The 24045-nt window shown below is 40.8% G+C and overlaps 2 protein-coding genes across 2 annotated transcripts; both read left to right on the plus strand.

Annotated features, from left to right (window-relative positions):
- The first annotated feature begins 330 nt into the window (after positions 1–330).
- Positions 331–5665, plus strand: LOC149714380 (uncharacterized). The gene is made up of 4 exons (XM_089844826.1): positions 331–1273; positions 1339–1470; positions 1750–3748; positions 3850–5665. Exons 1-4 carry the CDS (start codon positions 331–333, stop codon positions 5663–5665), a joined length of 4890 nt encoding a protein of 1629 aa, XP_089700952.1.
- Positions 5666–21576: 15911 nt separating this feature from the next.
- On the plus strand, positions 21577–23061 carry LOC149714381 (ATP-dependent DNA helicase PIF1-like). The gene is made up of 3 exons (XM_089844827.1): positions 21577–21956; positions 22071–22417; positions 22847–23061. The coding sequence occupies exons 1-3, from the start codon at positions 21577–21579 to the stop codon at positions 23059–23061; spliced, it is 942 nt and encodes a 313-aa protein (XP_089700953.1).
- Positions 23062–24045: the final 984 nt, after the last annotated feature.

Raw genomic sequence — 24045 nt, forward strand, 5'->3', positions numbered from 1 at the left:
TCCATTTTTTAAAGAAGGCAGTTATCTTAGAGATCTCGGCGGAGTAACTTAATTTTAAATCAAAACAATTGACGCGCAGTTAGAGTAATTTTGCTGTAATGTTTTTAAACTAATAAACTGAAGTATTAAGTAAACATCCGTATCAAGAATTAGTCAATTTATCACAACCTTGAACAAGGGAAGAATAGTCGCGACATTTTGGTGCCGAGACCCGGGAGCAGAGAACGAGAAGTAAATATCGTGGCATTCGAATAGAGAAGAATTACGAGACAGTTCAAGGGAAGTCATTGAGAGGGACTTGTAGAGGTGCTATATTGACTGATCCACGGTATGGAAGCCGCAAAGAAAGCTAGAGGTGTACTTCGTCAAAGAACCACTAAGTTGCTAAACCAGCTCGAGAAAGCCTTAGAAGAAGACAATTTGGTCAAGGACGAGTTAGAAGAGATTCTGGAACAGCTGGAAAGCAAGAACACCAGTCTTAATGAGCTGAATATTCAGATCCAAGAGCCAATGGACGAAGACGAGATCGAAATGGAGATCGCGGTATCTGAAGACTACAAAGAGAAGATAATCAAATGGAGAACGAAATTGAACAGAGCAATTAAATCCCTAGAGGCTCAAAGAGGAGACGAGTCATTCCGGTCAAGTTTGGAAGCTCAAGATCAACCTAATAGAGAGAGAAACCGCGGGATCAGAGCAACCGTAAAGCTACCTCATTTGACCATTCCCAAGTTCAGTGGGGACTTCTCGTGCTGGCAGAACTTCTGGGGACAGTTCGAAGCATCCATACACCATAATCCAGCATTGGCGACTGTAGACAAGTTTGTATACTTAAAGTCATTCCTCGAGGGTCCGGCGTTGCAGGCTATTGGAGGTTACTCGCTGTCGGACGAGAACTACAGAGCGGTGGTAGAGAAGCTTAATAAACGTTTCGGCAAGAAGTCTCAAGCCGTCAACAGTCATATGGTAACGCTGTTGCATCTACAACCTGTAAGGAGAGCCACGGAGGTAACATTGCTAAGACAGCTATATGATACTTGTGAAGTACAAGTAAAGAGTCTTGAAGCATTGGGAACGACCATGGAGACATATGGAACCTTCTTATACCCCATTCTTACGCGACTCCTGCCACAAGAGATACTATTGGACTTCAACAAAAACTATGCAGACGAGGAACAAGACGCGAGACATCTGTTGAATCATCTCAAGCGAGAGGTGGAGAGCCGAGAAAAGACCATGGTCCTATGCGTACCTAATAGAGCCGAAGAAGAGGGTAGAGCTGCAGGCGTGGGACGTTGGAGTTCACACAAATCGAAACATGAGCCTAGTTATTTCAAGAGTCTGCAGAATCCAAAGGCCGTGTCCCAACAACAGCGGTCCTCAAGACTGACGTCTCGAAAACCTGCCTTTTCTGTGGAAGTACGGAGCATCCAACGGAAGAATGCGAAGCCTTATCATTAGAGCAGAAAGGTGAGCAGATAAGGAACCAGAATAGATGTTTCCTTTGCTTGAGTCAAGGTCACCCGGTACGCCGTTGCACATCAAAAGCAAAATGTCAACACTGTGGGAGAAAGCATCATGCATCTATCTGTCGGCAGAGATTCAATGAGACTTTAAAATCTGGAGCGGAAAAACCGGACGAAAGTGAGAAACATCAAGAACCCGAGAAAAGATCCCTCACCATGACAACATTTATCCCACGGCCACCAGAGAAAGAAGTTTGACGCAAGTTATTTCTTCAAACTGTAGTTGTTTGCGCAGAAGGAAGAAATACCAGAGCTCCCGTGAGATGTCTATTTGATGGGGCTAGCGAAGGGACCTTCGTACGAGAAGATTTGGTACGAAGCTTAAAATTACCTGTCGTAAAGGAGGAACTCGTCAACGTATTTGCCTTTGGGAAGTCAGAGCCGGAAAGAGTCACCAGAAGAACTGTAAAATTAACGCTTCGAAGCGTAGTGGATTCCAACATCACTGCCCAAATCGAAGCCTTAGAGGTACCAACCATCAGTGGAGCTATCGTTACCGTTCCTGGGGAATGCATTCGACAGCAATTAGACGAGAAAGAAATAACGCTGGGCGATATGGACCAAATCGAAGGAGTCTCCGTTTCGCAGGATGTACCCATTTTAATTGGCGTCGACTATTTCTGGTCTCTAAATACTGGAGAGACGAGGAGGCTCGATAATTCCCTGGTAGCTGTGAAGAGCGTATTCGGATGGTCTGTGCACGGAGTTCAAAACCAATCTGTGGCGGTCAACTCAATCCAAGTCATGAGGGTCGGAATCCAGAATGAAGAACTTGCGAAATCTCTCAAAGCCTTCTGGGAGATTGAATCCTTGGGGATAAAGGAAGAGAATACACATACCATGGTCGAAGAAAGTGTACTTGCCAGTCATGAAGACACTCTGGAATTTGAGGATGGAAGATACAAAACCAGTCTTCCATGGAAGGACAACAAAGACAAAATTGGGGATAACATCGCCTTGTCTACGAAGCGACTGAGTTCTCTTATCAAGAAGCTACGACATGATCCCGTTCTGTTCCAGAGATACGAAGACGCCATAAACGAGATGCTGGCTCAGGGCTTTGCTGAACGAGTACCTGAAGAGAATATCGCCATGAGAAACGGAGTGCATTACCTTCCGCATTTCCCAGTCCTCCGAGACGAAAAGACCACTACAAAGCTCAGAGTAGTCCATGATGCTTCCGCCCATGAGAAAGGATCGCCAGCGCTAAACCCTTGCCTACACGTTGGACCAAGTTTAGTCCCAGATTTGCTAATAATCCTGCTTCAATTCAGACAACATCGGATCGCTCTAATGAGCGACGTTGAAAAAGCGTTCCTGCAGATAGTCCTCAGGCCAGAAGACCGAGATTATGTCCGATTTTTATGGATTACCAAGTTACCGAAACAAGACGAGCCACTTCAAGTAGTACACTTACGAATGACGAGAGTTTTGTTTGGAGTGGCCTCCAGCCCATTCCTTCTCGCGGCCACCTTGCATCATCATTTGAAGAAATTCCATGAAAAGTATCCTGTCCTCAGCGAGATGTTAGCCAAAAGGCTCTACGTTGACGATCTTGTAACCGGTGCCGACTCTAAGCACGAAGCAAATGAAATCTACCATGGATCGAGACAGATATTTTCCGAAGCTGGAATGAACCTACGCAAGTGGGTTACGAACTGTGAAGAGCTCGCAATTCAATGGTCCGAAGATCAAGCACCAGTGACGCTATTGAACCAAGAATCAAACTCCAACTTGCTGAAAGTACTTGGGATAGCTTGGAACCCGAAGAAAGACATCCTAACTTTCGATATATCTACTCTACTGGCGTTCCTGAGGGAGACCCAAGATACAAAGAGAGGGGTACTCAAGGCGGCGGCTAGACTATTTGACCCGATCGGACTGTTATCACCATATCTCATCAGAGTCAAGTGCCTTTTTCAGAAACTGTGGATAAAAGGCGTTGGTTGGGACGACAAGTTACCTTCTGACATTCTAACGTTATGGAACGACTGGGTCAAAGAGCTGAAGGAGTTCGGGAAAATGTCGATTCCACGATGGTACTATTCTGGAATCCATGGAAAAGTTGTCGATAAAGAGATTCACCTTTTCTGTGACGCGAGCGAGTCGGCCTATGGAGCAGTAGCGTATATTCGTTACGAGACGGACAAGGGAGAAATTGGAGTCTCATTAGTATCGTCGAAAACCAGAGTCGCCCCGATAAAGTCACTCACCATACCAAGGCTTGAGCTTATGGCAGCTTTCATTGGATCTCGCCTACTGAAGACGACGATGGAAAGTTTTGAAGGAGCAATTACTGCTTACCGATGCTGGACCGATTCAGAGATAACGCTACACTGGATCCGTGGTGTGTCGAGGGAGTGGAAACCCTTTGTCGCCAACAGGGTGATGGAGATCCAATCAAGTACCAATCCGAATTGCTGGTCACATGTAGCTGGAAAGGAGAATCCTGCGGATCTAGCGTCAAGAGGCTGCTCGGTAGACACCTTGAACAAGACAGCTCTATGGTGGAAAGGTCCAAGCTGGCTTTCGGAAAAGAGAGATCAATGGCCATGTCAATCCAGGTCAACGGTCTGTACTCTAGACGAGTCAGTTACCAAGGAGAAGAGGAACATTATCACGTTGGTTTGCCGCGTCACAACAGAACCGCTTTTGGACATAAAGAGATACAGCCGAATCAGCCGTGTGTACAGAGTACGGCATGGGTACGTCGCTTCATCCACAATATAAGAATCGCAAACGATGAAAGACGCAAGGGACCTCTGTCGGCTGCCGAACTTCAAGATTCCAAACTCTTCTGGGTACAAGAAATTCAAAAAGAGAGCTATCCGGATGACTACCATTGCCTACAAGCAGGCGAACCATTAGCGAAGACATCAAAACTCCTTCAGTTTCGTCCATTCCTCGACAACGATGTCATACGTTTGGGAGGACGACTTCAATTCGCCAATATCAGCGATGAACTTAAACACCCACTCATCATTCCCGCAAATAATTGGCTAACACAGATAAAAGCGATCGAGGCTCATCAAAGGGTGAAACATTGTGGACTTGAAAGCACCTTGGCGCAATTACGAGGAGAATTTTGGATACCGCAAGGACGCCAGTTAGTCAAAAGAGTCGTAAACCGATGTGGTAGATGTAGAAGATTCCGGACAAAGCCTGCAGCTCAGATAACAGCACCTTTACCAGTCGATCGAATAGTAGAAACACCTCCATTTGTTACCACAGGAGTTGACTTTGCCGGCCCTCTATTCATAAGGAGCGGAGAAGAACACGAGAAGGCGTACATCGCGCTCTATACATGCGCAGTCACCAGAGCAGTGCATTTGGAGGCAGTAACGGATCTGAGCACGGAGAAATTTACATTATCCTTTCGACGTTTCATTGCCCGAAGTAGACTCGTCACTACGGTATACTCGGACAATGCGAAAACATTCAAGAGAGCTGAGAAAGAGTTAAAAACTCTTTACGGAAGGATAAACCAAGACGATTTCCGGAACTTCCTGGGACAACAATGCATACATTGGAAATATATCGTTGAGAGAGCGGCTTGGTGGGGAGGCTTTTGGGAGAGGATAGTACAGTCAGTGAAGGAATGTCTCAAGAAGACCCTCGGACGAAGCAGTTTAACTTATGAAGAGCTAACAAGCAGCCTGGCGGAGATAGAAGCAGTTTTGAATACCAGACCGATGACTTACACCTACACTGATTTAGGGGAGCCCTCCCCCTTAACTCCTTCTCACTTCCTCATCGGCAAACGACTGAGCTGTCTTCCGAGTGCCAATTTTGCTGATATGCCACCCACAACCTGTAGAAGTCAATTAACCAGACGACTTCGCTATAGACAGAGGATTCTTGACCAGTTCTGGAACCGTTGGAGCAAAGCCTACCTCCTGGATTTGAAGACCGCTCACGCAAGCAAACCAGTCCATGACGTGGTGGAATTTAAGAAGGACGATATAGTACTCCTGGCGGAACCAAAACTTCCTCGTCAAAGTTGGCGCATGGGACGAATTCAAGAAGTCTTCCCGGGACGAGATGGAAAGGTCCGAGCAGTCGCCGTCAAGCTTCCAGGAGGATCCACAATAAGGCGAGCAGTCCAAATGCTTCATCGATTCGAAGTCACTGACGGATGAACGGAGTCCATGGTGGGGAGAATGTCGCCACTTCTAATCGATCACCTCCAAGCTAAAACTAAACTAAACTGAACTAAATTGAACTGAACAAAAAAACTAAACTGTTAACTTAGAAAACAAACCATGTTTGAACTTTGATATCTAAATAGACATTCTGGTTAAAAATGATGATCTTACATTTGTATAAAAACCCATTCCATTTTTTAAAGAAGGCAGTTATCTTAGAGATCTCGGCGGAGTAACTTAATTTTAAATCAAAACAATTGACGCGCAGTTAGAGTAATTTTGCTGTAATGTTTTTAAACTAATAAACTGAAGTATTAAGTAAACATCCGTATCAAGAATTAGTCAATTTATCACAACCTTGAACAAGGGAAGAATAGTCGCGACACACGCAGAGCGTTATCGTTGAACGCGGCCGAAAAAATAGAAAGCTAATATCGTCACACTCAACGTAATTTCTGTCCAGCGTAACTATGTTTTTTTTCGGTTGTCGCTCGACGTCGGGAGAAAAGTCGTGATTTACGCCAAGTGAAAACCGTGCTTTAAGTATGGTACGATGTGGCTGCTATTATGAGCCCTTGGGTCGTCCTTGTTATTAATTCATTCAAAAGAACAAAAGTGTGGATACCAATCACGCTGAATTTATGAATCTGGTGGTTCCTGAAGTCGAGGGTCAGGGCCAGGTCGACGTTATTTACCTCGACCTGGCCAAGGCCTTCGACAGAGTTTCTCACCCATATTTATTAGATAAACTTCAGGGTCTCGGAGCAGGTGGTTCACTACTTAATTGGTACTGTTCCTACCTTGCGGATCGCGTCAATGTCCTTAAATGTAACGGCTCCATGACTTCAACCACCTACAAACTTAACTGCGGCGTTCCACAAGGTTCGTCGCTTGGACCGCTTTTATTCAACATTTACATTTACGACTTACAATTTTTGGTTAAATATTCGCACCTTTTTCAATTCGCTGATGATAACAAAGTTTGTAAAATCATTAACTCACCTCGCGATAGCGCGGAGTTACAATTGGACCTTGACGCAATCTCCGGTTGGTGTCTTCACCATAACATTCCAATCAATCCCACAAAATCGGTGCATGTCATCTATACTAGAAGATTTTGCCATGAGGTGCGATCAGAATATGTCTTACTCAATGCTGCCATTCCACAATGGACTACCATAAAAGACCTTGGCGTTATATTCGATCGACAACTTTTAATTAGAGAACATGTCAATTTAACGGTCAGTATGACTCGCCGCACATTGGCAGTAATACTCAAACTGGCGAGAAAGCTAGGTTCGCTCTCCCATTTTCGGCTTCTCTATCTAAGTCTGGTTCGGTCCCGCATCTTGTATGGTTGTCTCGTTTGGTCTGGCTGCAGTGTATACTTAAAAAATAGGATCGAGAGGATACAAAGAAAATTTATCCTCTATTGTCACACTTTCTATTTAAAAGATAAAGTATATGATTACCTCTCTTTCTTGAAAATTGTAAAAATTGCCACTTTGGACCACATTTGCAAAATTTTTTATGTACAATTTGTCTATAAGCTTGTAAATAATACAACTCCATCCCCCATTTTGCTCTCAAACCTTACCTTTTTAGTGCCAAAAATCTACGTCGATGTGCCCTATTCTATAACTCAAGAATTAGCAGAAATCCGATTATAAGAATGCAGCAGTCCTGCAATCTCCTCAATGATAGATTTGACATATTTTCTGATAACTTGAATACAATAATTAATTTCTACTATGTCTCAAACTTTTATTTTCCTTGTATAAATCTCTAGTCATGTCTTAATTATTAATCGATTGTACATACCATTTATGTAAATGTGTATTTTCTCGTGAACCACTACGGTTCTTTTTATGCACAATAAACAAGATATTCATTATTGATCCCTCAATACGTATTCCCTTTAAATTAATTAATTTCATGATAAAATGTTTTCGGAAAATGGAATTGTTCTTAAAAAAGCGTAGATATACAATCTTTTGAATAAATTTAGAGGGAATAAATTGATTAACAGTAAAATCAGAAATAAATTGTGATTAAGGATTAAATTAATAATAATTAAAGAAAAATTGCAATATCTGAACTTCAGTCAATTGATAAACCTCACTCATATCGTTTATATTTCGGCCTTGGTTAAACCAAGACATTTTTGTATAATATTATATGGCACTGCATCAAAAACTAACTTAAAGCGGCTTCAAGTATTACAAACCAGTTGCGCGAAACGTAAAGCAGAGAGAAGTATTTGGCTACATTCTTGGGCATTTCAGACCTCACCCCGACCAGTATCTCCGCCTATTTGTCACTGGGCAAAAGCGTCCTCACTAACGCCGTTTGCGAGGGCGTCACTAGGTACATTCACAAACAACCTGGGGCTGACAACTCCAACGTTATTGTCTTGAAACTAATTTGTAATTGTCATTCATACTTGAACGTATTCAATTAATACGTGAACACGCGCGCGCCCCGGGTCGTGAACCCCAAAACTTGGGGGTGGGGAGTCCTCAAACGGCACGCGAGTGTGGAGGGGAAGAGCGGTAGGCCACCATGAACGCGTTGAAATCATTTTGAAAACTAAAGACATCATCCTGCCTTTCACTATAGTAGGTTCTTTAAGCATTTAACCAGGACTCTCACTATTCGAGATGGTAAGATTTCTACTGTTAAACCAAAGACTCTTGTACGGACAACCAAATAAATACTTGGGGGGTTTTTCTAAATGTCTCCAAAAAGAAAGACACCTGAAAATCTTTAAACCAATGACAAGGTTTCTGATAATTTTTCCAGCGAAAATTTTTACCCTTGTACGTGCCAAATACCTATAAGTCACGTGTTTGATCCTGAACACGCCTTCTCCCTAGTAAAAAGTATAACATGATGGGGTTGATACCTCAAAAGGTACCACATTCTCTCGAATTGCACCAAAGATGAACCACTAACAAGAAGAAGAAGATCAAGCCATGGATCTCTCTTCAACAGAGTAAGAAATACTTTTTCTAAAAACTTTTAGAGAAGACTTCGAAAATCTTTCTCTATAGCTACCTCCACGGGGTTGATACCCCTTCTTCACCCTGCGAGTATTCGAACTCGCCGAGTACTTCTCAATTAGGTACCCCCGAGCCATGCGACCGGATCCCCTACGACGCCCGCGCTGCGTCGTTGGACCTCGCCGATGACAAGCGCGCAGCCTAGCCCACCACACTCACCAGCACCATATCCGTCTCTCCCGGTTACTTATTACCGATGGCTAGTAATGTCCCGGCCGGGAGAGGATGATCAGAATTTCAATTTAATTTTTTTTCATTAAAGCCTAAAACTATAATCTCTATTTATTTATAGCGTTGTTTACCAAATCACAGTGTACCTGGCGGTAATCGCCGAGCTCCTGGCGGAAGACGCATTTATGCACGACCTGCTGAATCAAGTTCGGCAGATCGTGTATAATAATTACGTCTTTATTCCCCACGAGTGAGTTTTCATGCATTAATCTAAATTTAGTTTTATTATTTTTATTACAGCCTCATGAATGATATAGAAGTTAAAAATTAGTGTCTTTAAGTTTTTAACTTCCATCTAAATGCACAAGTGCCTTCACTTTTTCTTGTACGCTACGAAGTTAAAAGGATCGTTTCTGAGTGAAAGTATCATTGCTTTAAAAATAAATGTCAGATTGGCCTACCGTTACTCTCTCCTTTTTTTTTTGCAGATTTTTAAAACTAACTACTTCTCAACAAACTTAATTAATGAATGAACAGATATTAATAAAAGAAACTGTCTTAGTGGACAAAGACTAGAAAAAGTAAACGATAAGAGAAGAAAATGGAATGACCGAAGTCCCAGATATTAAAATTTTTCATTTTATTGACATGATTATAAAAGGTATCTTCCCATTGCGCAGAGTTCCATTAGACCGAATCCCGCCAATGTTTTTAATGAATTTAGCCCAACGGCGGGATAGGTATTTAAATCAAACGAATCTATTTGTCGAAAACAGCGACCCCAAAAATGCTATGTAGTTTAATTTCTATTAATGTCGGTTTTAATGAAAGTGTTTTAAATACATTTTTACTGACTTGGAAACGCCACTATTTGGTTAAGCTAGGTTAGTTATATTTTATAAATCATTTAACAATGTTACGCCTTTTCCAAAATATTGATGTTTATCTTCATTGACTTCTCAAATAATATGCCTTTTCCAAAAAATTACTGTTAGGTTATGTTTGGTTAGGAGGACGTCTCTAACTCTTTGGAGCGGTTATACACTTCAATTATATTAAAACGGCTCAAAGTATTTTCATGATGAATATAACATAAAACGGCACAATTTGGTTAAGTTAGGTTAGTAACATTTTACAAACCACTTGACAGTATTACGCCTTTTCCAAAATATTGATGTTTATCTTCATTGACTTCTCAAATAATATGCCTTTAACAAAAAATTTCTGTTAAGTTAGGGTTGGTTAACAGGACATCTCTTCCTCTTTGGAACGGTTATACACTTCAAGTATATTAAAACGGCTAGCTTAAAGTATTTTCGTGATGAATATAACTTACAAAATAAATAAATATTAGCAATTGGTTTAGGGTGTGGTGGCGTAGTGTTTAGCGCTTTCGAATCGCAACAAAAGGATCCCGGGTTCGAACCGGCACCGGGAGAAAATCTGGGAACAAATCCTTCTGCGAAGAGTTTGCAAGTTCTCTCCCCGCTTGTTAAAAGTTTTCCTCCGCGGTCTAACCCGGTTTCTCCTTTCCATCAAAACTTGCAGAGGTTAACGGTAATAGTTTTTATAGGGTGCTGTAGGTTAGCTGTGGCATAGGGGCTAGCCACCACCCCTCTATGCAATGTAAAGGGACCCAACTGTAAACAAGCCACAGGCTTAGTGTGAAAATCCCTTCATAGACAAAGCCTAGATTATTATTATTATGTCATATTTTGCTGATTTATTACCAATTTGTTCTTACAATCCTTAGTTTAAAATAATTATTTAGAAAATGTTTGGATCTAGTATTAATTTTACATTGGCTTTAAATAGTTTTAAGTTAATTTAATTTTTCCTAGCAAAGATAAAATCTTTGCATTCCCGGGAATTTATTTATTTAAATTGTATCGGGAAAAACCCGAAGTGCGGGTTTTTCGGTGCAATGGGGATGTCCCATTGAACCGTATCATAAATCCGCCAAAGTGCGTGTTTTTCGGTCGAAAAAGGATTGGGTTCGGTTGTTTGGGATTCGGCGCAACGGAACTGAATCATTATAAAACATCAATTTTTTTAAAAAAATACATATCTTCGTTTTTTCACCATAATTCCATTTTCCCAAAATATTTGCTCATGAAATTTTGAATTATGGTCGAAAGAGCACGTATGAAGACCCGAGTGTTAACATAAGTACCATAAAGGGGGTCGCATAATAGTATCGAATGGATTGATCTCGAATAGAGAGTTGCTCTCAATTTACGATATTAACCAAGAGTCGAAAGGAATTGTATTGATCGTACTTAAAGTCGAAAAATTTCGCTTATTAAGGATTAGCAGCGAACCCCATTTCGACCAATTTGATTTGTATCGAATGGAATGAGGTTGTAAATAACAAAATACGGTCGACACGGAACTATGTCGAACGTCATTATAGTCGAAAACATATAGCGATTTCCACTGACTGCACTAGAGCACTCTAAGTGCACTCTCGGGGCGTTTTCGTCCGCCACTGGGAACACGAGTGCAACACTCGCCCAGAATCGCGTTTTCCACTGACAACAAAAACTGCCCGAGAATTGCTCTTTCGTGCTCTGAAAAATTCGACGGAGCGTCGACGGTGCTCGAGTATGACGTAATAAAATTAAAATGGCGGACCAGGCGGTATGTGATAGAAGACGGGCTCTCGCTTACGCGTATTCATTTTTGGAATCATCTTCTGAAAGTTCTGAAGATGAAGAATACGAAGTTTTGTCGCATTACTTTAAAGATATTACGCCTCGTCCTAAAATCAATAATTTTATCGGAGACGTTGTCGATCACTACTCTGATATAGAAGTAATGAATCAAAATTGATTTTTTGTAAATTAGTTGAAATATTAATTCTATTAATTGGTTTCAGTTCCGTAGAAACTTTAGGTTAGAAAGAAAAACAACAGAGTTTCTAATTGAACGGTTCGAGAATTCCACATATTATCCAAATAATGTCTGTGGGGGAAGCCCAGCAATTTCTGGCAAAATTCATGTGTTGGCATTTTTATGGTTCGCTGGTAATAAAACAAGCATTCGTGATGTGGCCAGTAGATTTGGTGTTGGTGAAACATCGTTCCATCGACAGATATCTAGAGTTATGGACTTTTTAATCAGTTTAGCCCCTTCAGTAAAATGCTTTCCTAGTACGGAACAGGAAAAAGAAGATGCGGCAAAAGATTTTGAAGCTATACCAGTAAGGTTTCAGGAACATAGCAAGTGTAAAACTTTATTTTGAAATTTTTTTAAAGCAAGGTGGAATTCCAGGGGTTTTGGGCTGTATTGATGGATCCTATATTTCAATAAGAACACCAGCGCATAAAATAAAATCAATGTATATCAATCGACATGATGGAACTTCTATTACTCTTCAAGGAATCTGTGATGCGAAGCGCAGATTTATAGATGTTTTCACAGGCACTCCAAGCAAAATTCATGATGCTAGGGTGCTCCGATTATCATACATATATAAAGATCTTCCCTCAAAATGTGGTGATGGATATCACTTGTTAGGAGATGCAGCTAATCCATTGCGAGAATGGCTTTTGACCCCTTACCGACAATATGGAACTTTAACCAATGCACAAGTTAATTTCAACCAAACATTTTGTGCTACACGCGTTTTGATTGAGAATACGTTTGGTATTCTCAAGCAGCGTTTTCGACAGTTAATTAGACTAGACTTTCATCGCGTAAACACTTCCACTAAATTCATTGTTTCCTGTTGTGTTTTACACAACTTATGTATTGATTTCAAAGACGAATGGGAATATGAAAAAGAGACCCTAGGCGATGACTCTAATGTTGAATGTTCTAATGAATATGGAAAACGAGAAACATTGCTTAGGAAATTAAGCGAAGCAAAAAGATATAGAATTTGCCAAATTTTGAAAAAATAAACATTTTATTGAGCCACTTTAATGATTTGGCGCTATTAAAAAAAATAAAATAAATATTCAAACAAAATGAAAATAAATAAACAAAATGAAAATAAATAAACAAAATGAAAATAAATAAACAAAATGAAAATAAATAAACAAAATGAAAATAAATAAACAAAATGAAAATAAATAAACAAAACGAAAATAAATAAACAAAACGAAAATAAATAAACAAAATGAAAATAAATAAACAAAATGAAAATAAATAAACAAAATGAAAATAAATAAACAAAATGAAAATAAATAAACAAAATGAAAATAAATAAACAAAATGGAAATAAATAAACAAAATGGAAATAAATAAACAGAAATGATAATAAATAATCAAATTTGCTCAATCAGTTCTAATAAAACTTATTTTCCAAACAGTTCTTTTAAAGCTTCTATTTTCTCTTTGTGTCTGCGTTCTTTAGCCTTTTCTTTTTCCTTATGAATTTGAACCAAAGTCTCCGCAATCACACTAGGTGCAGTCTTCTTACTTTTCTTTTTAACAGGCGACGAATGTGCTCTTTTTGAGTTAAAGGTGACTTGTCCAACGCCTCTAATAACTTCAGGTATCACACTATCATCATTAGCAGCTATTTTAAGAATTTCCTCTTCAAATTCAACCTTTTTGCGAGTTTCCCCTGATTTTTTATTACGTTCCACACTGTCCTTTTTCCTTTTCAACACAGTTTTAAAATGATTTTCACACTGAGCAGCGCTTCTATTTAGTTGTAGATGTTCTTTAATATCTTGAGAGATTTTTTCCCACATATCTTTTTTCTTCTTAAATTTTTTCATGGGGCCAATTTGCGATAGATACAAATCATATCGATCTAGAAGAAATTTTGTATCGCCATCATCCCATTCAACATCTAAAATGTTTTTCATTTCATTTATTAAACATTTAAAATATTATTATATTATTATTGGTTATTTACTTTTTGCAAACTCTTTGTGACTAGTGGCTGAAACTTGACTTGTAGATGGTAATGATGTATCAAGATCAGAAGCTAAACATGATTCTGGAGTTACATCTAGATCAGGAGAACTATGTGATAGTGCCGCATTGCTTGTTGATTGTGTTAAGGTTTTACTACTTGTTCTGATAACGTTGATGGTAGAATGCCAGATTTCTGCAGAAGTATTTTTGCTATTTCCATATCTTGACTTTCACCTAAAAATAATTAACAATTAGGATATGAACTATATTGAAAAATACAAGCAGCCAAGACAAATTTTAATAGCCAAGTTTAAGCAGATCATAACAATTATTATAACATTGTGTAAGCTAAGGCTTACCACAAAATCCTCGGTTTAGTTTCCGTGACTTAAAAGACGGAATAAGTTAGAACGAGAAATGTGAAATAACCAAATAAAAAGTAAGTTTCTTACCATTTAATAAAACATTACAAAGGACGCCATTGATGTTGATACAGGTAGCCCATTTGTGTCAAAATATATGAACTTTATTACAATTTCGTCTCCGGACGACGCCATTTTTGATTAATGATCCAGAGCGCCCTCGGACCTCTCGATCGTGTTCCACTGACTAAACTATTCTCTCCAAAACTCGCCGAGGGCAGTTACGTCATCCTAACCCTGAGAGCACTCTTTGGAGCAGTCAGTGGAAATCGCTATCAGTGGCGTCATTTAGTCAGAACATTAAAACCAGACTTAGTACTTCCGGAAGAAGAAGAAACTCAATGCATGGTGTTAGGCGATGGACGTTATACCTTCACGAAGAGATGCGCGCGAATAAAGTTCCGCTTAGGACATTTAAAACTAACGCAGGGATTTCACGTAGTTCCCTCACTGCCAAACGACTTTTTTCTGGGGAAAAATTTCCTGTATATACATCGTGCCGTTTTGGACTTTGGTACAAAAACGTGTCAGATTGACGGAACATCCTTTCCATTCGTGCTTAATCTCCCTGGGTTAAAGACTCCAACAGCTCAGATTATCGATGATATTGAACAAGCTGTGGCGTCGCCTACGCTGAGTCCTAAACAGAAGGAAGACTTGAAAACTTTATTATTACGATTTCCAAAACTATTTTCGGAAAAAGCGGGACGTCCTAACTTAGTCTATCGCGAGATACACACTACCACTGATTATCCCGTTAGTCAACGCGCGTATCGTGTTAGTGACGAGAAAAAACGGATAATTGAAGATCATCTTAACGAAATGATCCGCGACGGAATCGTGAAACCATCCATTAGTCCTTACGCGTCGCCAGCGGTACATGTCCATCAGAAATGCGGAAAGATCCGTTTCTGCGTCGACTATCGCGCGTAAAACAAAGTGACCGTGAAAGACCCTTATCCGCTACCGAGAATAGAAGAACTCTTAGGAAAAATGGGTGCCCCAAAGTTCATCACAGCACTGGACTTAAAGAGCGGCTATTGGCAGATAGACCTCCATCCGCAAGCGAAAGCAAAGACTGCTTTTATCACGCATGCGGGGAAGTACGAGTTCGAAGTACTTCCGTTCGGTCTATGCAATGCGCCGTCGTCGTTTCAACGACTCGTCGACGAAGTCTTCAGGGATGGACATCACTTTTCCATCTGTGTCTATCTGGATGACATCGTCATTCCATCCATTACTTGGGCTGACCATTTACAAGCCTTGGAATATGTCTTTCACCGACTGTCTGAAGCGGGACTTACGCTTCAGACTAAGAAATGTCGCTTTGCGCAAAGCGAAGCGACCGTGTTAGGGCATATAGTAAATGAACGAGGGATTCATATTCATCCCTCCAAGACTAGGGCTTTAGTAGACTTTCCAGTCCCAAAGAACGTGAAAGAAATCCAAAGGTTTCTGGGCATGGCGGAATGGCACTCACAATTCATCCCACTGTATTCCAAGATCGTTGCCCCGTTAAACCATCTCAAGAAAAAGGACGTTCCGTTCCAGTGGAAGAAAGAACAGCAGAAAGCGTTCCAGGCCATCAAGGTTGCGATCTGTATGGCGCCTGCTTTAGCGGCTTACAACCCTAAGTTGCCGTGTATCCTGACAACGGATGCTAGTGACGCCGGACTTGGAGCTTTCCTGTCGCAAATCCAAGATGACGTCGAGGTACCTATTGCCTATGCCAGTAAACAGCTGACCGACGTCCAGAGATATACCACGACGGAAAAGGAATGTTTTGCCATCTATTGGGGAGTTGGAAAGTTCCGGCCATACTTGGAAAACATACCGTTCACTGTGATCACCGATCACAAGGCACTACAGTGCTTAATCACCTTGAAAGAACCAAATTCTCGATTTGTTCGTTGGGCAATGTACTTGCAAACGGATGACTTTAAGATCATATACAAGAAGGGAGTTGAGAACAAGGTTGCGGACGCATTATCAAGAGCGCCTGTCTCTCTATTAGCCATGTCTTTGGAAGACATGACTTCACCGTCCTCGTCAGAAGATTCCAGTCCAGCGGAATCCTCTTCAATGACGTCGACTTCGTCCTCAACCAGTAGCGGATTACCTCCTCCCGCTAATCACGCATTGTACCACTCTTTCACGCTGGAAGAAGTGCGAACGGCCCAACAAGAAGAACAAGCCACCAATGACATCATAGTCCAGTTATCAGGAGATAATCCTCAAAGACATCGGTACTACGAACTAAAGAACGATGTCTTATACCGAAAGGCCTATGGTAGACAACCCGCGAAATCTATTTGCCACAGCGGTTCCGGCGGGACGCCATCCGCTTATTTCACGACCACCCTCTATCTGGACATCGAAGTCGGGAGCGTACCTTCGAGAAAGTACGGACCAGATACTGGTGGCCATCGTTAAGGCAGGACGTTACCCAGTACGTCCGCGGATGTCCTTTGTGTCAGATGCCCAAGGCCCGCAATAGAAAACGTCCAGGTCTCATGCAACCTACGGCCATTACTGAGCCTTTTGATTTGCTGGGAGTGGACATAATGGGACCTCTACCAAGAAGCCGTCACCATCACAAGTACCTCCTGGTTTCCACTATGCCACCAAATTTGTCGAACTGTACCCGATGAAGAACATCACCGCCAGAACGTGCGCGAAGAACTCGTCTCCATGATAGTTCGCTACGGATGTCCGAAAGCCATCGTAAGCGACAACGGGACACAATTCGTTTCTCAACTTTGGAAGGACATTCTCAAGATGTTGAAAGTCAAACCACGATACATCACTCCGTATCATCCTCAGAGTAACATCGTGGAGCGCACAAACAGAGTTCTGGGAGAAATCATTTCGATGTTCGTTGGTCGAGATCACCGAAGATTGGACGAGAACTTACCATTTATCCAGTTCGCCATCAACTCGACTACACAGGAAGAACTCCTTTCTACCTTAACATGGGTAGGGAACCGAGATTTCCCTGGGACTTGGACGTGGGTATGCAAGTAGCGGACTTTGTTGAAAGGTCCGCATCGCTCTCAGCTTTAGCGAAGCAACTTGCTTTGTCTAAAGAACTTGCCAAGAAAGCGCAAGCACGCCAGAAACGCTACTACGATCAGAGGCGGGAAGGGATTGAATTTCCCGTTGGTGCGCTTGTCTGGAAGGAGATGCATCCCTTGTCTCAAGCAGCACGTAATGTTGCCGCTAAGATATGTCCCAAATGGGATGGTCCCTACAAGATCGCAAAGAAGATAGACCGTTTGCGATATAAATTAGAATCCCCAGAAACTGGAGAAAACAAAGGAATCGAGAATATCGCTCATCTAAAGCTGTATTGGTCAAACAAAGATGTCTGCCAACCGGACGGAAGCCAGCATCCTCAACTTCAAGTTCTACAACGTCACAGTCCGTACCTATACTTCAGGACGCTGGAGTCAGTACTGGTGACGAACGTCGTGAGACTCGACGAGAACGAAGACAACGACTGTTGAGAGACCAAGAAGCGCAGACCGAGTCGTCTGGAGAAGAAACGAGGAGCAATCAAATCTCATCTTCATCCAATGATGATGATGGATCCTCTTATTTTCCCTCGGAAGAAGTACCAGATCTACCTGCGGAATCTGAACCAGACGCTTTCCCTTATTCTCAGATCCTCACTCGCTTTTCCGAGTGAATCGGATACCGCCAGACCTTTCTCCTCCTTCCTCTCCTGATAGGAGCTCGAGGGAGTAGTCTCTCCCTCTACCCTCTCCTCTGTCTCACCCTGACGATTCCAGTTCTTCCTCTGAATGCGAGGAAGATGATACGGAATTGTCCAACCCTGTTCCCATCAATCCCATGAGATTTGTAAATCCTTTTCGTAAAGGATGGAAACGTGGGATAGTACTGAGAAAGAATCCTAAGCCTGGAGTTCCTGAAATGGACATAAATTATCACCCTCCAGCTAATTATCCGCATAAGACTCTTCGGTCTCGCGCATACGTGGAACAGTATTAACGCGTGCATGCAATCACAGATGTGACGTCTCGTGATTTTTTTTTCGCGTAAAGCAATCTCGCGAGAACCATGGGAGACTGTACGGGACGCCCATTGACAAGCATCTATGCAAGGAGATTCAGCATCGGTAACGCCATTTCCCGTGGAACCCTCGGTGAGTCCCAAGGCTACTCCACCGCACATGGTCCCTGATGAAAGGTCCACTGCGAGGCGTACAAGGCCCGCCGAAGTTACAGGCCAAATCAAGACGGCGCCGAATCTGCGCCGCCTGACACACAGGGTCCAAATCACCTTGCAGCAGACGACTTTTCTTTGGGGGGGGAGGATGTAACCGTCCACCGCCAGCACCTCCTTCCCGGGAAAAAACCGCGTCGTCTGCCTTACTCGTATTGTATTTTTTATACTAAATTTTGTATAATGCCAAATTGTCCCGAAGTGGCGCCTTAAGCGCCACTGCTGTAAAAGTTTAAAAAAAAACATTTTTCGCGGGAATAAAAACCCCCGCCTCCGCCTGTAACGGGGTAGTCATATTGTACGCGCGCTCTTGTCGAGACGCGCTTTGGTTTTGTTTAAAAATAAATACGAATTATTGCCATTCACACTGCGTTTTTCGTCGACAATGGATTACCTGGTAAATATTGCTAGTCATGGACAATAAGTCCTTTAAACGGGTAACCTGGGAACTTCTTAATTTGCTAGTTTTAATTTAAACTCTTTGTGAGCCGTGAAAATTAGGCCCCATTTCCTACATTTAAATTTTACGGTTACAAACTCTTCTATTTTTGGTCTGATCTGCAAGAGGAAAAATCAAGTTTGGACCCAAGTTGGGGTTAGAAATATTGTCGAGCCCAAAGATATCGGACATCTGAATGCAATTAAGTATGGGAAACGGTATGAAATTATTGCCAGAAACAAGTATCAGGAAAAAATGCATAGCTTCGGCCATTGCGTCACCATCCATTCATCTGGATACATTGTAAACCATAACAAACCGCGGCTGGGAACTTCCCCTGATGGCTTAGTAGAAGACCCAAAGGAAGCAGAGCCTTATGGGCTTCTTGCAATTAAATGCCCCTATTCAATTAGGGATAAAAACCCCAGAGAAGTTCTGAATGAAGATTTTAGGGTTAAAATGGTTAACGGGAAACCTGTTTTGAGTGAAAACTATAATAATTTTTTTCAGATTATGGGCCAAATGGCCTTATCCGGATTGAAATGGTGTGAATATGTGACTTATTTTCCCGCGGGCTTGATAATTGTTAGGGTACACTCCAACCAAGAAAAATGGGAGAAGATGGAAACAATTTTAAAATATTTTTTTTAAGCACGGTCTACCAACCTTAGCAAAGGATTTGAAGTATTAACAATTTAAATAAGTCTAGTGATAAAAATTAATTAATGATCTCATTTTGCGTTAAAAAATGGTTAGTTGCAATATTTATAACGTGACCTTTAAGTTTTAAGAATAATCTCCAGGGAAACAATTTCCTAAATAGTCAATATTTGTGATAATTTATTTCCAAACTAGTAATTAAAATGAACTACTGGTTGTTGAACAACACTGGATTAAATTTAAAAGAAGAGGCTAAATGCAGTACTTTGGCATAAATCTTTTCAATTTCTCTGGCTTTTCTAACTTAAAAGTTAATATGCATATTTTTGGATTAAAAACAGTTTTTAGAGGGAACTGTCGAAATCAATTGCAGGAATTTCTTGCTCTGTCCCACTCTCATCTGAATTAACATCTTCAACGGACATATTTTTTGGTTCTAAAATCTCTTCTTCAAAATCATCCAGCTCGTCAGCATGGACAGTCAAAGTAGAATTACCCGGTTCCAAAATATCTTGATAAAATTCATCACTTTCCGAGGAGCTGTGGTTTGCATTTTGTTCACTTTCCATATTCACGATGAGAGGACTTTGGAAGTTAGCCATAAAGGCTACAACAGTCCACAGCTGATTAACGACAGGTGCAAGAGTCAAAGGAATTGGCCGATCAAGGATGTGAAAGCCTCTTATTCTAGCAATTCGCCGTTCTACGTGGATGCGAAGGGCTGCGATCTTTTGCGATTTTTCCAATTGCTCCTTGGAAAACTGGCCTTTTTCACCAAGGAATGGTAGTATATTCAATTTAACCTCTTTTGCGTTTAGCATCTTTTCAAACAAAAAACCTTTGTCTGCCATAACACTATCATTTTCGTTGAATTTAAGTTTTAAAAAACCACTTCGTCTTGTTATTTCCTGATCAGATATACTTCCGGTGAACAAATGAGATGCAAATGTGACATAGCCATTAGGGCTTATTCCTAGAAGTCCTTTGTAAGTGGTGGTGGATTTTTAATTCGAATAAGAAGCAGACTGCAACACCATAGACTTGGAGGCTTGACATTTAAGTTCTGTCGCATCAATTATCAAGCGAGTACTGGGATAATCTCTCTTGAAACCCTCCGGCATAGTTGCGTCGATTTGTTCTCGTGTAGGCCATATATTAATTTGTCCTTAGCGGAAGTACATGAAATTTATCCACGTAATACAATAATTGGGCACTGTGCTTGGTGAAATACCAAAGCGATCTGCTAAATCTTTTAAAAACAGCCCTAGTCGCAGACGCATCAAAACTAGAAGAAATTGATCTTTTACGTTCAGCTTCCTATTACGCGTCACAGGTGAGGTTTTTGGTATAATTTTCCCACTATTCCAAAAGTTGATATTTTATGAATTGTGACCTGGATTAAGCCGATTGTAAGAGCCATAAGTTTGTTGTAACTAGGCAGACCAGTGTAGAATAATAGGTCCTTTTTGTTATCCTTTAATTTTTCTATACTAGGTTTAAGTTCATAGTAAAGTTGCTCTGCAATTTTGGCTTGATGCTTTGCTTTAAGTATATCCTTCTCGGCTTCCTTCAGTTTGTAATTTTGGATATTAATTGCCCGCTTTTGGAGAGATACTTTCAAATTCAGCTCCGCAATGCACGCTTCCAACTCTTTCACTCTTTTAGAACATTCACAATTGCAATCATCAGCTCCAAGACACTCCTCTGTTGAAGCGACAACCGCGATTATATCCGATACAATATCTATAATATCAGATTCCAGAACTTCAGTATTATTTAACCTTTCATCCGTTGGTTCTGTTGAGTCGTCTATTTTGGTACTAGTTGCAAAATTCCAGCTAAATATGGAAGGAACCGCCCCATTACTCAAATAATTCGACCCATTACCTCGTGTAGGTTCATAATCAGTTGTTTTAAAATGTTTGGAGCACACATATATGTATTTCACCGGGTTATAAATATAGTCTCGACGGTGGAGTTGCTTAAGCGGTACTACTAACTTACGTTCATTTGAGGCTATATGAATTTTGGGAAATGAACAAGCCTTTCGGCGGTGTGGTTTGCGTTCTTGTTTTTGGAGATTTCTTCCAATTGCCACCTGTACATGGTAATCCTGCGTTTTTAAAAGTCACGTCCCAGGAAGCTAGACTAAGATTTAATAGCATTGGAGGCACTGATCTTTGGAAGTATTACCGATACGATAAACTAACGCAAAACGTTCGCCAGGCGGACGACCGAGTTTATCGCGACCTTCTTAACCGAATTGGAGTCGGAACTGTTACAAAAGATGACATTTCAACCTTAGAAAGTAGACTAGTTACGGGAGGGAAAAATATTGAGGCGGCTATGAATCTTTACGTTAAGCTGGTTAAAGAAGGATTTCATCCCATCTGTTTGATGCCGAAATTGGCCATGTGCGATAAATGCAACATAAAAATGCTCGAAGAAAGCCGACAGAAAGTTGAATGCGTTGAATGCGAAGACAAACTCGTTGATTACGACAAAAAAATTACCAAAAACATTGTCAGACTCAAAATGTTAGACAATGAGCCGTCTAAAACTGGAGGTCTAGAGAGCAAGCTGAATCTCTGCGTTGGATCTCGAGTAATGGTAAGGAGAAACATCAATTTTGAAGAAGGTGTTATTAACGGCACCATGGCCATTATAACGGGATTCCAAAAGAACGACAGTGGGAACATCACTGGTATCCGTATCAGAATGGATCGGGAACCAAGCGACGAGAACAATAAGCCCGACTTTTTAGTCGAGAAAATGAGCGTCAAGTTCTTGCTAATGACCAATTTATACGTCAAACGAACGCAATTTCCGGCAATCTTGGCATACGCCATTACTAAACATAAAAGCCAGGGAATGAGTTTAAAATGCGCAATTATGGATTTGGGATCAAATTTATTTGGAACTGGCATGGCATACGTCGCTTTATCGCGAGTGACTTCCTTGGCCGGTCTCCATCTCTTGCAATTAGACCCGAATAAAATTATGGCAGATGGACGAGCCATTGCGGAGTATAACAGGCTGCGTCAAAAACACAGACCTGATCTTCCACTTATAGAAATAGTGGGGTCGGAAGCAAAGAGAGGTACAAAAAGGCCAACGTCGAAGAGTATTTTAGAAGGTGAAGGAGAGCGATCTGGTGAAACGAAAAAGAAAAACCAAACAAAAAAATCAGACTTGGTCTTCAGAGTATGGACATTTTTCCCTTGAAAGGATTTGAAAATGGAGATGGAGTAATGTGCTAGGCAAATAGCGTTTCGCAATTGCTCTTACTGATTCCGGAATTAAGAAACAACTAAAGGTCCTAAAGGATCATTGAGCGATAAGCCTATTTTGACTTGCCTTCGTAACACTGTTCAGCATGTTGAAAATTCAAATACGAGTTCCTGCGACGACGGTTGCGATTTGCGAACGGCTGTTGGTCTGCCTTTTACCCACAACCAACAAGAAGATGCTAGTGAATTCTTGTGGGTTCTGTTGCCGAAACTAAGCGAAGAAATATAAAATTCTGACTCTAACTCTCTTCAAGAATTATTATGTCAAAGATCGCTTGCTCTTTTTAGACATTCAGTAGAATATTTCAAATACTCAATATTGATCACTCAACACGTACTCCCTTCAAAATAATTACTGTTAATATTACACTTGAAGTATATTAAAACGGCTGGCTTAAAAGTATTTTTATGATGAATGTAACATAAAAAAATAAAAATCTGTAAGCAATTAATTGCTTTTATTATATCATATTTTGATGATTTACTACTATTTTGTTCTTAAAATCCTTAGTTTTAAAATAATAATTTAGAGAGTGTTTGGATCTAGTGTTCATTTTACGTAGGCCTTAAATTGCTTTAAGTTAATTTAAATTTTGCTAGCAAAGATAAAATCTTTGCGTTCCCAAGATTTTATTTATTTAAATTCCATCGGGAAAAACCCGAAAAGCGGTTTTTTTGGTATAATGGGATTGGGTTCGAGTGATTGGGATTCGGCGCAATGCTACTGAAGCGCTAATTGCGAATACTAGGCTTAACTATTCGTGATAAATCGGTTTGAAAAACAATTATCGAGGCCTAACTTGGAATGAACTATTCGATTCGGTATTTGACAAGGACAATTTGTTGGCATTCGTTAACCGGTTCAATACCCAAAAAGTGGTTTTCCCACACCCCTAGTTTTATGCATTAAAGGGAGTAACAACCTTTTTCTCCCCGTCTCCTCTGATCTCCATGACGATGATAAACATTTCCACACAGATTCGCAGCCTCTTTTGGCGCTTCCCCTCACAGTAAATCAGATATTTGCATGGCATCTATGGCCTCTTTAAGATAGCAAATGGTAAATCTACGTATTCGTGATTAGAAAGACATTATTTTTGCGACCATATTGGAACTTGACAGCAAATATTGACGTCACGTTTGGAATTAAGCAAGGAAAACGTTTTCAGCATTTATCTTACATTTATTTCCGAGAAAACCATAAAACGTTATG

The sequence above is a fragment of the Phalangium opilio genome, unplaced genomic scaffold (genome assembly GCF_054372755.1).
Source record: "Phalangium opilio isolate 3A_F unplaced genomic scaffold, DU_Popi_V2 ptg000009l_1, whole genome shotgun sequence".
Classification (NCBI taxonomy): Eukaryota; Metazoa; Arthropoda; class Arachnida; order Opiliones; family Phalangiidae; genus Phalangium; species Phalangium opilio.

What these genes read in the sequence shown, in the direction of transcription:
- LOC149714380 (XM_089844826.1), top strand. Translation starts at nt 331, where the DNA reads ATGGAAGCCGCAAAGAAAGCTAGAGGTGTACTTCGTCAAAGAACCACT. An exon ending in CTTATCATTAGAGCAGAAAG is followed by an intron (nt 1,471 to 1,749) that starts GTGAGCAGATAA and finishes TTCAAACTGTAG; the next exon opens with TTGTTTGCGCAGAAGGAAGA. An exon ending in AAGTCACTCACCATACCAAG is followed by an intron (nt 3,749 to 3,849) that starts GCTTGAGCTTAT and finishes GGACCGATTCAG; the next exon opens with AGATAACGCTACACTGGATC.
- LOC149714381 (XM_089844827.1), top strand. Translation starts at nt 21,577, where the DNA reads ATGAACAAGCCTTTCGGCGGTGTGGTTTGCGTTCTTGTTTTTGGAGAT. An exon ending in TTGATGCCGAAATTGGCCAT is followed by an intron (nt 21,957 to 22,070) that starts GTGCGATAAATG and finishes AAACATTGTCAG; the next exon opens with ACTCAAAATGTTAGACAATG. An exon ending in ACATAAAAGCCAGGGAATGA is followed by an intron (nt 22,418 to 22,846) that starts GTTTAAAATGCG and finishes TCCGGAATTAAG; the next exon opens with AAACAACTAAAGGTCCTAAA.